This window comes from Staurois parvus, unplaced genomic scaffold (assembly GCF_062004578.1).
Source record: "Staurois parvus isolate SC_StPar_1 unplaced genomic scaffold, SC_StPar_1.0 ptg000195l, whole genome shotgun sequence".
In the NCBI taxonomy this organism is placed as follows: Eukaryota; Metazoa; Chordata; class Amphibia; order Anura; family Ranidae; genus Staurois; species Staurois parvus.
Window position 1 is genome coordinate 1015478 of NW_028317991.1, and position 14200 is coordinate 1029677.

General features: G+C 41.1%; 1 protein-coding gene across 2 annotated transcripts in view; it reads right to left on the bottom strand.

Annotated features, from left to right (window-relative positions):
- Positions 1 to 3688: 3688 nt before the first annotated feature.
- Positions 3689 to 14200, bottom strand: part of BRWD1 (bromodomain and WD repeat domain containing 1) — a 166246-nt gene continuing 155734 nt past the window's right edge. For both annotated transcript variants that reach the window (XM_089677883.1, XM_089677882.1), the window contains exons 38-40: positions 12808 to 13058; positions 11953 to 12033; positions 3689 to 9432 (exon numbers count right to left, since the gene is read on the bottom strand). In XM_089677883.1, coding sequence (XP_089534009.1) covers positions 8117 to 9432; positions 11953 to 12033; positions 12808 to 13058 — 1648 coding nt within the window. In that variant the 3' untranslated portion in view covers positions 3689 to 8116. The remainder of the gene's footprint in view (positions 9433 to 11952; positions 12034 to 12807; positions 13059 to 14200) is intronic.

Genomic DNA, 14200 nt, shown 5'->3' on the forward strand with positions numbered 1-14200 from the left:
CTCACACATTAAACTGCATCTAACGAGCAACACGACCACCCTTGGGACCTTTCCTCATCTCCATTACATAGGAGGCGTTCTGTAGCTCACATAGGGTAGCTGGAAAGGATGATAACATGGAGACTTGCAGTGCACTTGAAGCTACAAGGGTAGAGTTGATAAACAATCAATTTTTTGTATCAGCAAAAAAAAAAAAAGGAAAAAACTTATGCAAGCCACATAATCTAAAAACTGGTAAACTGCAAGGGTATGGCTTAGGCTGGCCATACATTATACAATTATCTGCAGATTTTTGGTTTAGATTTACCAAAAACCATATAATAGGAGGACAAACCTAAACAACACTTTCAGTTGTATCCAATTAGGCAGGCCCTTGCACTACATAGTTGAAGGTAAATCTAAAGGAAATTGGGCAGAAAATCTGCAGATAATTGTATAATGTATGGCCAGCCTAAGTTAGACTTCATTGATTGGATTTTTTGTTTTATTTTTAAAAAGGTTTAACCATTTGTTTTAGCTTCATGGTTATGCTGTTAATCAAATTCCGTTTTTTTTTTTTTTTTTTTTGTATGATTTTCTTTAATAGGATTAGGATGCTCTACAGCAGGGATCTCCAAACTTTCTAAACAAAGGGCCAGTTTACTGTCCTTCAGACTTTAGGGGGGTCGGACTGTGGCCATTAGGAATAGAAATTGTTCTGGCATCAATGGGCGTAGAAAGTGCATCTCTGGAATTAGCGGAAGGAATAGTGCACCATTGTTGGTGTCAGTGGGAGGAATAGTGCCCCACCGTTGGTGTCAGAGGGAGTAGTCCCCCGTTGATGTCAGAAACAGGAGTTGTGCCACTATTGCTGGTGTCAGTGGGAGGAATAGTGCTCCAAGGGCTGGAAAAAGGAAAGTAAATGGACATCTTGCCCCTAGGCCACAGTTTGGAGACCACTGCTCTACAGAGATGGTGTAATACAATAATATAAACATTTGACTTGCCTGAAAAATTCTGTTTCTTGGAGTACAGAACACTTTATTCATAGGCCTTGGGTTACATGTAGCCACTTTCAGGTGACTGAACAGTTGTGGGACAGCCCCTATAACCACTCCAGCTCTCAGCCATTTTAAGCTTTGTAGCAAGCCATAAGAGGATCCAAATGAAACTTGCAGTGCTGCTCTGGGCCGAGACAGAGATTTCCCCCCCAGTTGCAGTGAAAAGAACGGATATCAGTGCACCATTCAGAGCTGTAAGAACATTATCAGAGAAGAAAAGGTGCCACTCACCAACCCTGTGCATTAGTAGGTAAATAACTGGGACCCCAGCCAGCTCTGCCCCCCTGACATGTTTCGCTCCACTCACCAGGCCTTGGTCAAAGAGGTGGGTCCAAGGATTAAATCCCGATACCTAATGGCAGTTAGGATGCCAATATCTAGCCTGTAGAGGTCTTTGTGTCCTTCCATGGATATGCCTCCCCAGACCATCACTGACCCACCACCAAAACAGTCATGCTGAACGATGTTACAGGCAGCATAACGTTCTCCATGGCTTCTCCAGACCCTTTCACGTCTGTCACATGTGCTCAGGGTGAACCTGCTCTCATCTGTGAAAAGCACAGGGTGCCAGTGGTGGACCTGCCAATTCTGGTGTTCAATGGCAAACACCAATCAATCTCTATGGTGCCAGGCAGTAAGCACAGGGCACTCGAGAAGACGTCGGGCCCTCAGGTCACCCTCATGGTCTATTTTGAATAGTTTGGTCCAAGACATTCACACCAGTGGCCTGCTGGAGGTAATTTTGTTAGGGCTCTGGCAGTGCTCATCCTGTTCCTCCTTGCATAAAGGAGCAGATACCGGTCCTGCTGATGGGTTAAGGACCTTCTACGGCCTTGGCCAGCTCTCCTAGAGTAACTGTCAGTCTCCTGGAATCTCCTCCATGCTCTTGAGACTGTGCTGGAAGACACAGCAAACCTTCTGCCGCTGGCACATATTGATGCAGCTAAAACTGATTAACAACCCACTCTGCTACTGGCTACAATATCCCAGGAGTTTACCTGACTTGATACCATACTCTGATTAAAAAGTGTTCCTTTTATTATTATTTTTTAGTGCGCAGTATACAGGACAAAGGTTCCTTTAGTTATACAGCCTGGGCTATCCCTAAGCAATATGACACAGGAATGAGCAACACCGTAACAATGGCAACATTTTAAAAAAACAAACAAAAGGGAATCAGGTACCAAATTCAAAAGGGAGCTCGAAACACCTTATTGCTGAAACTAGTGTTGACAGAGGCCTGAACATTTACCTGCTTGGACTTGACCAGAGGAACTAGGATACACTGGTGCCATTCACCACTGCCCTGAACCTGCAGTTATCTGCACTTTGATGTTCACCCTTGGTACAGTGATACAGCAGAGTCCAGTGGTAGTGACAACATTAAAGGCAAGCTCCACATCTTCATGGGGTGGGGTCCAGTCCCCAAAGCTGCTACTGATCTGGAAGCCAGAGGAGGTTGCCACACTGGCTGTAGGTGCAGCAGAGTTCAGAATTGGAATTCTCAGTGTGAAGATCCGTAAAGAATGTTCCTAGGCTGAGGGAGATTTAGGAATCAGAAACCTGCTCTGTGTGGGGGAAGTTGTCCAAGGACACTAGCAAAACATTTTTTAGGATTGCTAGGTGGAAGGGGTTATATAGGCTGTCCCACAATTGTGTTTTCCACTGTCCAATCACCTGCAGAAGACTGCATATAACCCAGACTTTATGAATAAAGGCATCTGTGTCCTGCACTAAACAAAGTCATAATGAATCAGGTGGATGAAACCTAACCCTCTTCAGTCGATGGCTGTTTCATAACAATGATTAATTACATTTACATATTATAATGAGCTAGCTTACATGTTAAAGTATCGCTAAGCAAACCAGGCACAGTGGTCTGCTGTCTATCCTGTGGGGAAATCTCCCTTTACTTTCTGCCCAGGACACACAACAGGAATGTTCTCTTTGATGTGAGGTAGAATGCCTTCTAAGTCACTAGAACAGGTGTCTCCCTTAAGAGATTTCCCTTCTATTCATATAACAGGGACAGCTGTAAAATTATAGATTTCTCATCATTTCTGTACTACTTAAAAGCTTTTTTTTTTTTTTTTTTTTTAAAACCAAATAATTTGGAGGGGTGTCAAGACTGAAAAAGGTTTTTGTGGACCTGGTTAAAAGCTTTTAGCAGTGTCGCACCCTCCTGCAGCTTTTCACATGGCCTTAGGTCTGCAGGATAAGCCAGCACCTCAAACATTTTCAAAGATGAATCCAGCAATAACAGTACGCTTAGGTCTGGATTTACATTTTAAATCTTTCTGCTTATTTTTATATATATACACATTTTTTTTCTAACTATCCACCAAGGGTTCATCAAAAGGCTGCATTCAGACATGTATAGCTCCGAAGTTGCACAACTTTAGAGTGAAAACTTTGGATGGGTGCGACTTAGATGTGACTTGTCCTTCTGCAAAGTCAGACCCACTGTTGCATGTAAAACATTCAGGTACAACTTTCATGCAACTCTGAAGTTGTTGCAGCTTTAAATCTTACATAGATGAATGGTTATCATTGGGAAAACATGGGGTGCAACTTTGATGTCTAAAGTCACATGACAAGTTGCACAAGTGTGAATGGGGGTCTAAAGGAAAAAAAAACAACACCAGAAATTGCACATAAACTTTAATCTGTAGAAGAAAAACACTTTTCAATATGAATCAAATAGCCATTATGAATACCTCCATTCACACTCACAGTGTACATCCATACTGAGGTGAACCTAACAGCAAACAGTGCAAATTGACATTATAAGGGCTGTTAATTCAAACGAGAGAAAATAAAAACAAAACACTGTATTACGCAACGCCTCTTTCAACTTAACATATGGCAAAGGGAATCTCATAAGCAATCAAGAAAACCAGCCTAGATCCTCCCACAGTAGCTGTTGACATATTAACTCAGCACCAGAGGCGATACAGTCCATCACCCAGCCCAGGAGTCAGAGTGAGGACTGCTGAGGAACAAGAGAAGCCAGGTTTCCTATGAATATGTGCATTTGTGACAAGCTCCTTTAATTTAAGAGGAGGGTTAACACATCGGCCCTTTAAAACGAGGGCAACAATGGCACGGTGTACGTTACTACATGCTATTTTTTGTCTAGAAAGGAACAATTTAAACTGTGCTACCTACTTTTAGTAATCAAAATCTTTTTTTTTTTTTTGTTTTTTAAAAAGAAAATCTTGTGGTGGCAAACCAAAAAAAAGGCATGAAGTCCCTAAAATAAAGATATTAGTCATTTGTGATGGAAATGTATTAACTAACCCAACTTGCTGTTGGTTTAACATAAATTTTCTTGAAAGCAATGGAAGACACGAAAAAAAGATAAATGTTGACATATTCCGATAAGTAGCAAAGCTACTGATGGTTGTTCCACAATCCTCTCCTTTGGTAAATGTTACGCTGGATCGATATGGTCATTGTGTTATCTCTACTACAAAGCCAGGCTATGCAGGCAGTGCTGTAGGTTGTCCACAAAGACATCTTACTAACAATCAAGACATCCCTTGGCTGAGATGTTTATAGCTTGGGAAGTAGAGTCGAGAAACTGTCAAGTGTCTTTGTTTTACATCCAATACATCTGCACTGACATAAGTTTAGTATTCTGTGAAGAAACAATCCTAACTAGTAATAGTCACATTTAAAAGTGCTCGTTCTGTAATGGTGAAGACATTTTTCTGCTTATCCGACGACAACATTCTTAGCCTTCAACATCACTGAAACAAGTCCAGTTGAATGCAACTGACTACTACCAACTGCACCATGACCTAGATAAAGGAAAACCTTCTCAGACACCATTCTTCAATCATTTCCCAACATGTTCAAAAATGTTCTTAAAGGACAGACAGGCACTCAAGCTACTCATGAGTTAACACCCAAATGAAAAATGCTTCTTGCATCTCTTGTACGGGATTGTAGGCAAGTTGTATACTTTCAAAACAGACACTAAGAATATGTGGGGGAAGCTCTTGAGACCTAAGCAAGGCCAAGTGAAGGTATCTTGTTTGACAGATTAGGTTAGTGGCAAGTTCAATGATTAAAGCCCAACTCCAGGCAATTTGGTTTTGTTTTTTTCATTGTCCCACGCACTGCATGGGTTAACTGCTCATTTTGTGTAGGGTTTCCTCCGGAAAAACAGCAGGGGGGGAACTTAGCCTTTAAGGGTCTAGTTTAATTATTTTAGGGTTTGAAGTTAATAAATTTAGTGGGTTAAGTAGAGAATGTTTAATGGGATCATTTGAAATTTAGGGATACTTTGTTGAGCTTTCCAATTTCATTTGTTCTAAGTGCTGAAAGGCCGACATAAAATAACATTGCCAGGCTCCCAGCAGTGAGAGCTAACCACTCTGTACGTATTCGTGTGGAAAATAGGTGGTCCTACATGGCGATGGGTAGAACGAGAGCAATTTTAAAACCTTATACCCAGAGCCCTTGTTCTGTTTATTGAAAGTTACTATCCAAGTGATTTGAAGATCTCCCTCCATGCTATGTGCCTGCAGCTATACCTGAATGGTAGAGAGCGTATATAAACTTAACAGGTACAATAATGTATAGGGGAACAGAGAAGTCAACAGCACCGAAAGTTTCAGATCACCATTTTTAAAACATACTTGTCATTAATCTGTGAAAATATAGCATTTACCACTAGAGCTTTATAGCTACAGAAACATGCTCATCATACAGAGATGTTTTATATTTACTGCACAAACTATACTATATGGCCAAATGTATGTTAAGACCTGGTCATTACACCTCATTGTAATCCAAAATGCATTTGGAAAGTCCTCCAAATTACTCAAATTAGCTTTTACACATGAAGGATATTGTTATCGCCACATACATTTTAGACCATTGTGTACTTCCAACCTTGCAGTAAGATTTTGGCAAAGACTCTTTTCTGTTTCTGCATTACTGTGCCCCTGTGCATAATGCCAGCTTCATAAAAACATGTTTTCTTGAGTTTGCTGTGGAAGAACTTAAATGGCCTGCCTAGGGTCCTGATCCCAACCCTCATGAACACCTTCAGGTTGATTTGCAGTGCTAACTGCAAGTCAGGTCTTCTCATTCAACATCATTATCTGATTTTACAAATGCTCTTCTAGCTGAAAGGGTGCAAATTCCCAATGACACTTCAAATTCTTGTAGAAAGCCTTCACAGAAAAGTAGATGCTGTTAAAAAGCTGCAAAGGGAAAAGCAACTATATCAATGGCAATGGTTTTAGAATGGGATGTCCAACGAGCCGATAGCATGGTCAGGTGTACACAAACATTTAGCCATATGGTACTAATGAATTGAACCTATATCCCATTTTCGATATAAGGCTATGCTACCAGCAGATACAAAGTAACAGAAGAGCTCAAATACTCTTTCCTGGAGAAAAGGCCATTCCAGGTTACTGCCAGCTCCTCTTATGTAACCTAAATCTGGACATTTGATCCTCCCCCTTAAATGAAATCCTATACAAACCGTTTCAGACTGGCTCAACTACTCCCCTCCCCCCACTACCCTCGGCAAGAGGGATCATGTGACCGAAGACTGAATTTTTTATCAATTGGGCAGCAATGAAAGGAAATTTAACCAACAACTGTTTTCTTGGTTCATCTATTCCAGCTGACTACAGCTTAGTTTTCTCATGCTAAACTATGCGTCAGAAACCTTTGATATGATTTCTGTATTCTGAGCTGCGTGGTTGTATAGCAGAAAAGTCATAGTAGCCCTTGAAGTACTCAAACAGATAAACCTCAGCCGCTGGGGGAACAGAGAATCAGGCACGTAAAATTGCTTATATCATCCCTAGACCAGGGGTCTCCAAACCCTCTATACAAAAGGGCCACTTTACTGTACATTAGGCTGGACTGTGGCCAGTGGAAGTAAAAACCGTCCCAGCATCAGTGAAAGAAAACAATGCCCCATCGCTAGTGTCAGTGAGAATTGTGCACCATTGTTGGTGTCATTGGTTGGGAATAATCATGCCCCATCGTTAATGTCACTGGGAGGAACTGTGCCCCCATCATTGGTGTCAATGGGGGAAATATTGCCTCATTGTTAATGTCAGAGGGTGAAATATTGCCCCAAGGGCCAGATAAAAGAAAGCATGAAATATTGCCCCAAGGGCCAGATAAAAGAAAGCAAAGAGTCACACCAGGTCGCAGTTCAGAGGCCACTGCTCTACACAAAATGAACATTTTCTCCCACTGCAAGGGTGAATTTTCAAGTTTCCTTGAGTTTAGCTTTAAACAAGAAAGTGGAAGAAACAGCAGAGCATACAAGCAATACACTCTTCTTGCCTTACCTATCCTCAATTTGTTACCGTGCCATTTAATATAATATTGCACGTTACACTCTTCTCCTTTAACCCCAACTTCTCATGCTGCCCTTTATTATAACTTGGTATGGCGCACTCTCCTCATCTATCCCAAATTAGTTCTGCTGGCCTTTACCATAACATGGTACAATAACATAATACTCTTGTTATGACAGATTAGATCCTGTAAAAGGGAGAAACTATATGTGTACTGGAAAAGTAAGTTCCAGAAGGAATATTAAGCTCTGTGAGACTAGAAAAGAATTAATGGCACTGATGTATTGTGGGAAGGAAGGTTATTTTCAAGTTTTAAAGGAAAAAATTGAGCTAAACTATGTGTATTCTGCCCCGGATTTCTTCACAAAAAAAATTTAAGAAAAATACAAAACAAAGCCCAAAAAAAACACTTGTAAACTTAAACTGTGCAAATTAGAGTTCGATGGCTGAGAAGTCTAGCAATAAAAGGAGGGTCTAAGTAACAGACTCTCACTGCAAAACACTAAGCTTGTGGGTTCTAAAACATCAGAGAATACCATTAGTAAAGCGTAATCAGATGTCCCCTGCCCCGTCTCGAGGCACATGTTGGCATCTGTGCTGATAATGCTTTAATATAACAAGTGCAAGTCAAACATGTACAGTTTGTAGTCACATTCATAATTTCTCTCTGTAGAAAAATAGAAGTATATTCCCTGAATTCAACATTTAGAAAAGTCAGTATGTTTTTCGCTTTGTTGGTTATCGTAAGAACTGCCTGGCCCTTTCCCTGGGGGTCAGTCTCCTCACAGAGGTAGTACTACTCTGCCTGCCATTCAAGTTTTCGTCACTCTGAGCTGCATTCTCAGCATCGTTGTATCGCACGGTCCTTTTGCCCTGGTTCCGTGTACGAATCTTAGTGCGACGAGTTAACTTTTTGTGGCTTCCAGTGTCCAGATCCTCCCAATCATCATCACAGCTGCTCTTTGCCCGCTTCCTCTTTTGATCATTCGCTTTAGGTCTCACTGAGGGATTCCTCTTGTTCGTTCGGTGTTTGACGCTTGTGCTGTCTGAGAGCGAGGACCCAGAGTCAGAAAACTGGACTCCGTTCTTCTTTTTAGACAATGAACTTTCTCCAGAACTGGAGAACTTACAGTTATTGTATTCAGTTCCGGAATTGGAGGTGTCCTCGGAATCACTTAATACTTTTGTTTTTCTAGCAGGAGGAGAGGTTACCGAGGACGCGTCACTCTTTTGCTTTTTGCTAACCAAAGTTTCAAATGTTGAATCAGAATCTGTGTCAGAGATTCTTGGTTGCTGTGCAGTCTGGGGCAATGGCCTGTCTAGACAGGGACTCCGTAAATATGCATTAGCTCCAGCTAAACAAACATTGGTCAGGACTACCCTACATTCCTGTGGCTGTCTATGGCTGATAGGGTTCAGGTCTCTCTTTAATACTGTTACAACACTTTCTCGGGATGACGATGAGTCTGAGTCAGATTCCACAACACACCTACGAGTATTGGTGGCCAGGCGAGGACATGGAGAGTCCAAGCTCTCATCCCTGCTTTGGTTGCCACCGTTGATATGATGGCCTCCACTGTTCAAATCATCACTTGCAGAATACTTTGGAGATGGGGATTTTACACTGTTATCTGAACTGTAGATGCTGGAGTCAGTGTTTACCTTCTGTGGGACTCGGGCGGACTTTGAACAAGTCCTTGGTGGGGTCTTGGAGGCTCTCCTCCTCCCACGCTCCTGATCGCTTTCACTTCTTAAAGCAGTTTCTTCTTCACTGCCATCTAAGAGCAGTTTCTTGGCTCTTGCCGCAGCTGTCCTGGGTGGAAGCGTTCTGCTGTTTTTGCTCGCGCTACAGTCACTGTCTGAAGTGGAGGCACTGTCTTCTACATCAGTCATACACTTTATCTTATTGGCTGCCATTGCAGCGCACTTGCGGAGAGTTTTCTTCCTGGTTCCCTGATGAGAGTTTCCCTCAGATGCAGAGTCTGAATCATCAGAATAACTTGCAATTTTCCTTTTGACAGATGCAGTTCTCCTTTGGTTATTGCCCTGAGATACTAAACCAAAAAAAGAAAAAAAAAAAAAGTTATATTTCTCAAAAGACCAAAACAATTGGGTTATGGACAGAGTATGTGTACACAGGCCTGTTACTGGAAGAGAATGTTTGAAAAGATAAATATAAGCTGCCATTTCTGCTTTTTTTTTTTTTTTACATTTTAACCACTTTAATATACTTCCTGCCCCGGCCAATTTTCAGTTTTCAGAACTGTTGCACTTTGGGTACAGTGTTGAATGACTGCGCAATTGTCAAACTAAATTTTTATAATTTTCTTTCACACAAATAGAGCTTTCTTTTGGTGGTATTTAGCCACCACTGGGCTTTTTATTTTTTACTAAATAAATGAAAAAAGACTGAATATGTTGAAAAGAAACAAGTTTTTCTTTCTTTCAGTTATAACATTTTGAAAATAATCTTACTTTATAAATTTATGCCAAAATGTATTCTGCTACATTTCTTTGCTGAAAATAATCCAAATCAGTGTATATTATTTAGTCTGTAGGAAAGTTAGTCCACAAAATATGATATATATAAAAATGTATAAATCCTGATGCACTGATGGCCTATCTCATTAATTGAAGCACAAAATGTAAGGACGGTAAAGATACCCCTCAAAATAACCACTTTCTGGAAAGTAGACAGTCTGAGGTATTTAGTAAGAGGCATGGCGAGTTTTAAGTGGTTTTTGTCATAACTGAAAATTGTAAAAAAAAAAAAAAATAATAATTTTTTTACACACACCATCATCACGTAACTGGTGTGGCGGTGATCAGGTACACTGACTGGTGACAGTACAAAACAAACAAACCTTTTAATAATTTTTCCAATTTGTTTATTACATTTTTTTCTTTTTACAATTTTTTTTAAAGTCACTGTGACCAGAGAAATTTAATGTTACTATAGTAACATTGTACTACTCTGGGGAAGAAATCAGGATTTTTTGTTTCTACACATTATGACTGCTTATCGCAGTGCATTTCACTGCAATAAGCAAGCATTTTAATGAATGAAATTGATTCAGTTTTTGTTGTGCTTAGCCACAGCTAATCACATGGTAAAAAAATGGTCTGTGATTGGCCCTCTCTGTACTATGTGACCACTTTGAACAATCACAGCTAGCAACACAATTGTAACAATAAAAATGGCACAAATGGAAGCCATTCATTGTTTACAATTGTCATATGATCTCCTGTGATTGTTCACAGCTGGGCTGGTACACTAAGTCATCGGCTGCATGCAAGGCTCGTTCCAGGACGACGTCATAGGATGTCCAGCCAGAGGGATGAAAGTCCCGCCCGGCCCTCAAATTGCTATAGACTGGCCAGGAAGTGGTTAAGAAAACCAGTTCTGTGAGAAAAGCATGGCATGGGCAGATATGCGGACTATTCTGAAAAACCCAGTTCCTTTTATACGGACCCTCTGGCTTTTTTGTCAGTAAAAAATGACCTGGTGATGAAGGGTTATTGCAGGCTGGTACACATGTGGTTATCTGACAAAATTGCATGGAAAATAGTATGAAAAGTTTTTTTGAGGTTTTTGCATTTAAACAGAATATTTTTCCTGATGGACCTATCCAGCATAACTGGAACTAAAGTATCATTAAGTACAAAATCAAAAACTGTCAATACATGCTATATTACATTGTGTTCATACTCAGCAACTACAGCAATTGTTTTCTGTAGATTGCAAAAATCCTAGTTGATCCTTGCTGTTCACATTCCCTCCCTGTCAGTGTCCTCACTAAAGCCTGAGATTGTGTAGACCAGCTGTTGACATCTGCTGAGAATGCTCCAGTTTCAGTTCCCTTAGGGCGTATACACAATGGTAAATGATACTCTCCACCCTGCTCCATGCCCTCATATTGCTAAACATTATAGGGGCGGGATATAAGATGGTGATTGATGGAGGCTTCACTTGCCTGTTAGGCCCAGCGCATACACATCATAGACACAGGTTGCAGGGGTGTGACACAGCCTGTGATTGGCAGAACCTCCTCTAGATATCTTTACAGTGTGAACAAAGTGAAAGCTACTGTCAAGTCAACCTATACTCCATCTATATATTACTGCAATAAAAACAAAAATTTGCTTTAAAATATATATTTGTATTAAGCTTTAAAAACACTGTGTTGATATTTTAATTCTCTATTCTGAAAGCTTTCCTTTATGACTGGCACAGCACCATTCAGCACTGTGCAGACACAGATTCACAGATCAGCAGAGTACTAAAAACTCCCTCAGAACTTTCCCTGAGGACAGGAAAGGCCTAGATAACGTGACCTCTGAACGGCAATGATCAAACAAGGTATGAGTTTTATGTTACATTAAATACAGTGTCATGATCCTTATATACAAGTAGAAGGGATGATGGCAATTAAGCATTGTATGTTTAGTATCACTTCATAGAAATCCGTGTACCTTCACCTTGTAACACCTGGCCTCTGTACAGGCTATTAGTGGCTCTGCATTTGGATCCATTCTCTTTTTATGTATGGAGTCAGTTTTTTAATAGAACTTACCGCCAGAGCTAAAAGATGACGTGAGGGAGGAATGTGCCGAAGCAGAGGTAGAAGAAGATGAAGAGGAGTCTGTGTCGCTCTCTATAAAGTTATGATACACACAAGCCACATGTTACTAACAGAAAGCAGCATTAAAGTAATTTTACATTACAGCTTACATATACTAGGTGGCTAACTCCATCGTGTACACAATATACACATAAGAGTGTCAGGGTTTTTCTGATGTTAGATGATGAAATAGCCCAGTTCTCAGTTGAAGCCCAACTTTCAGTCACATGAGTGAATCTCAGAGCTGCAGTTTTTCCAACCTCAAAGTTTGCATACAGAGCAATTAGTTGCAACACAGCCTCCCACCCCCTTCAATACCCTCAGAATCAGGTAATACTACTCAGCTTCCCCCTGGAGAATGCTGAAAAGGCCACCTGCGGGAATGTGCACCTAGGAGCTGGCTAGTGAGTCCTCTGTTCCCTGTTCCACCAGTCTCCTGATCTCTCTTAGGCTGTGACCCTAGCAGGCTCGCCTCCACATGACTTCTATCCCCTAGGGGGGGGAGAAAGGGCCGACTCTAAATGGGTGCCACAAACAGCTCACACAAACACCACGTGGCCCCATAGCAGCACTCTGACCCTGCTCTTAAAAGGATAGGAAATCACTGATGAAGAGATGGATCTTGCCCTAATTTATTCATCTGCTTCCTGTCCCTAGCTGATAGGCAGTGTCAGCTGTGCAGTCATTGGCAGCAGGGAAAAACAAAGATCTGCCTTCCTCACCCACCAAAATAATGAGGGTATTTTTACATTGTGTCCGCAGTTTATTACTGCCGCCGAGACAACGAGAACAATTTACTATGCTCACCTGAAGATGAACAGCTTGCCTCTTTATGTCTCCCTCTGGGGATCTTGTAAGATTTAGCAGAAGATGCCGAAGCACTGTCAGGTGATTGTCCACGCGTGCGTCTAGCAGAGGAACTACCTATGCTGGTCTGGGTGGTAGCAGCAGGTGTTCCACTTGAGGTAGGTCGCGATGAAGAAGTTTCTCGCAGGGAGCCATTTAATCGATGACTTGGGGACGTTCTTCTTTGTCTGACATTTTTGCGGTAGACATCGCTGCAAAGAAATCAAAATGCCTACTGTTGAAAGAGGTGTACTCACAAACACTTCTCACAGAATGCACTTCTCTAAGCAAATGCTGAATTCACAAAATGAATGCAAAAAATGTTTTGCGGATATTCAGCCACAGCAGTGGCTCCAGATTGAGTATGCAAATGACAGACTTCCATCAGCTAAGGGAATACTTTTAAAGGGGGACGGGTTTTGGCTTTGCTGAAATAATTAGTATTACGTCAAACTGGCAATATGTTTTCCAGAGCTCACTAAAGGGGGTTGCTGTTAAAGAGAATGTTAAATTTCAGCTACAGACTCACTTTTTTTTTCACTTTTACAAGTAGATTTTGTGCCTTCAAGTAAAAAAGAAAAAAAAAAAATTATATTTATACGTACATATATACACACAAACTAGTAATGCACCCATTGTAGGACGGTAATTACCAGCTGAAAACAGGGCTATCAGCGTTTTGCCAATTAAAAAAAGACCCTTCTGAAAAAGTCATAGGAAGTGACGAAATGCGTCAGACCACGTGACGTCAGACGCATCGACGTTGACCGGAAGTGCGATCGCGGCCATCTTGGAAGTGGGAACATGTGGCCAGTGTTCCCTGGCTTGTCTACACTTGTATCCTTATTATGAGGAGCTGCTTCATCCAAATTTTAATGTAAGTTGCTAAATAAAGGACGATATTTTTATATTCACTATTGGTAATTGCGGATTTTCTTATGAGGGAAATGGAGGAAAAACCCTAATGCTGGACGGACCCTTATAAGAAGTTAACCCAGATTTGTGTTATGCCCTGTCATTTCATATATAGGGTAATTATCCATCAGTACACGAGTTGGAGAGTGTTGTTTGGGTTTAAGGTGTTCACTGATGAATATAGAGTGTGGGGATACACAGGAGGGTGGGGGGGGGGGGGGGGGAGAGTGAGGGTCTCTCTCCAAACTAACTGAAATCCATTCAAAGAGCTGGAACCAGAACAAGAGTTCCCTTCAGAAGACTTCACCACTATTCCCGTTCTTAGATTTTCCCTTGCAGTAACAATGGTCTTGGATAAATAAAGAGGGTGAAACCCAGAAGGGAGATACAGGATGCAAAAAAGAGACAAAAAAAACAAACAAACAAAAAAAAACACATA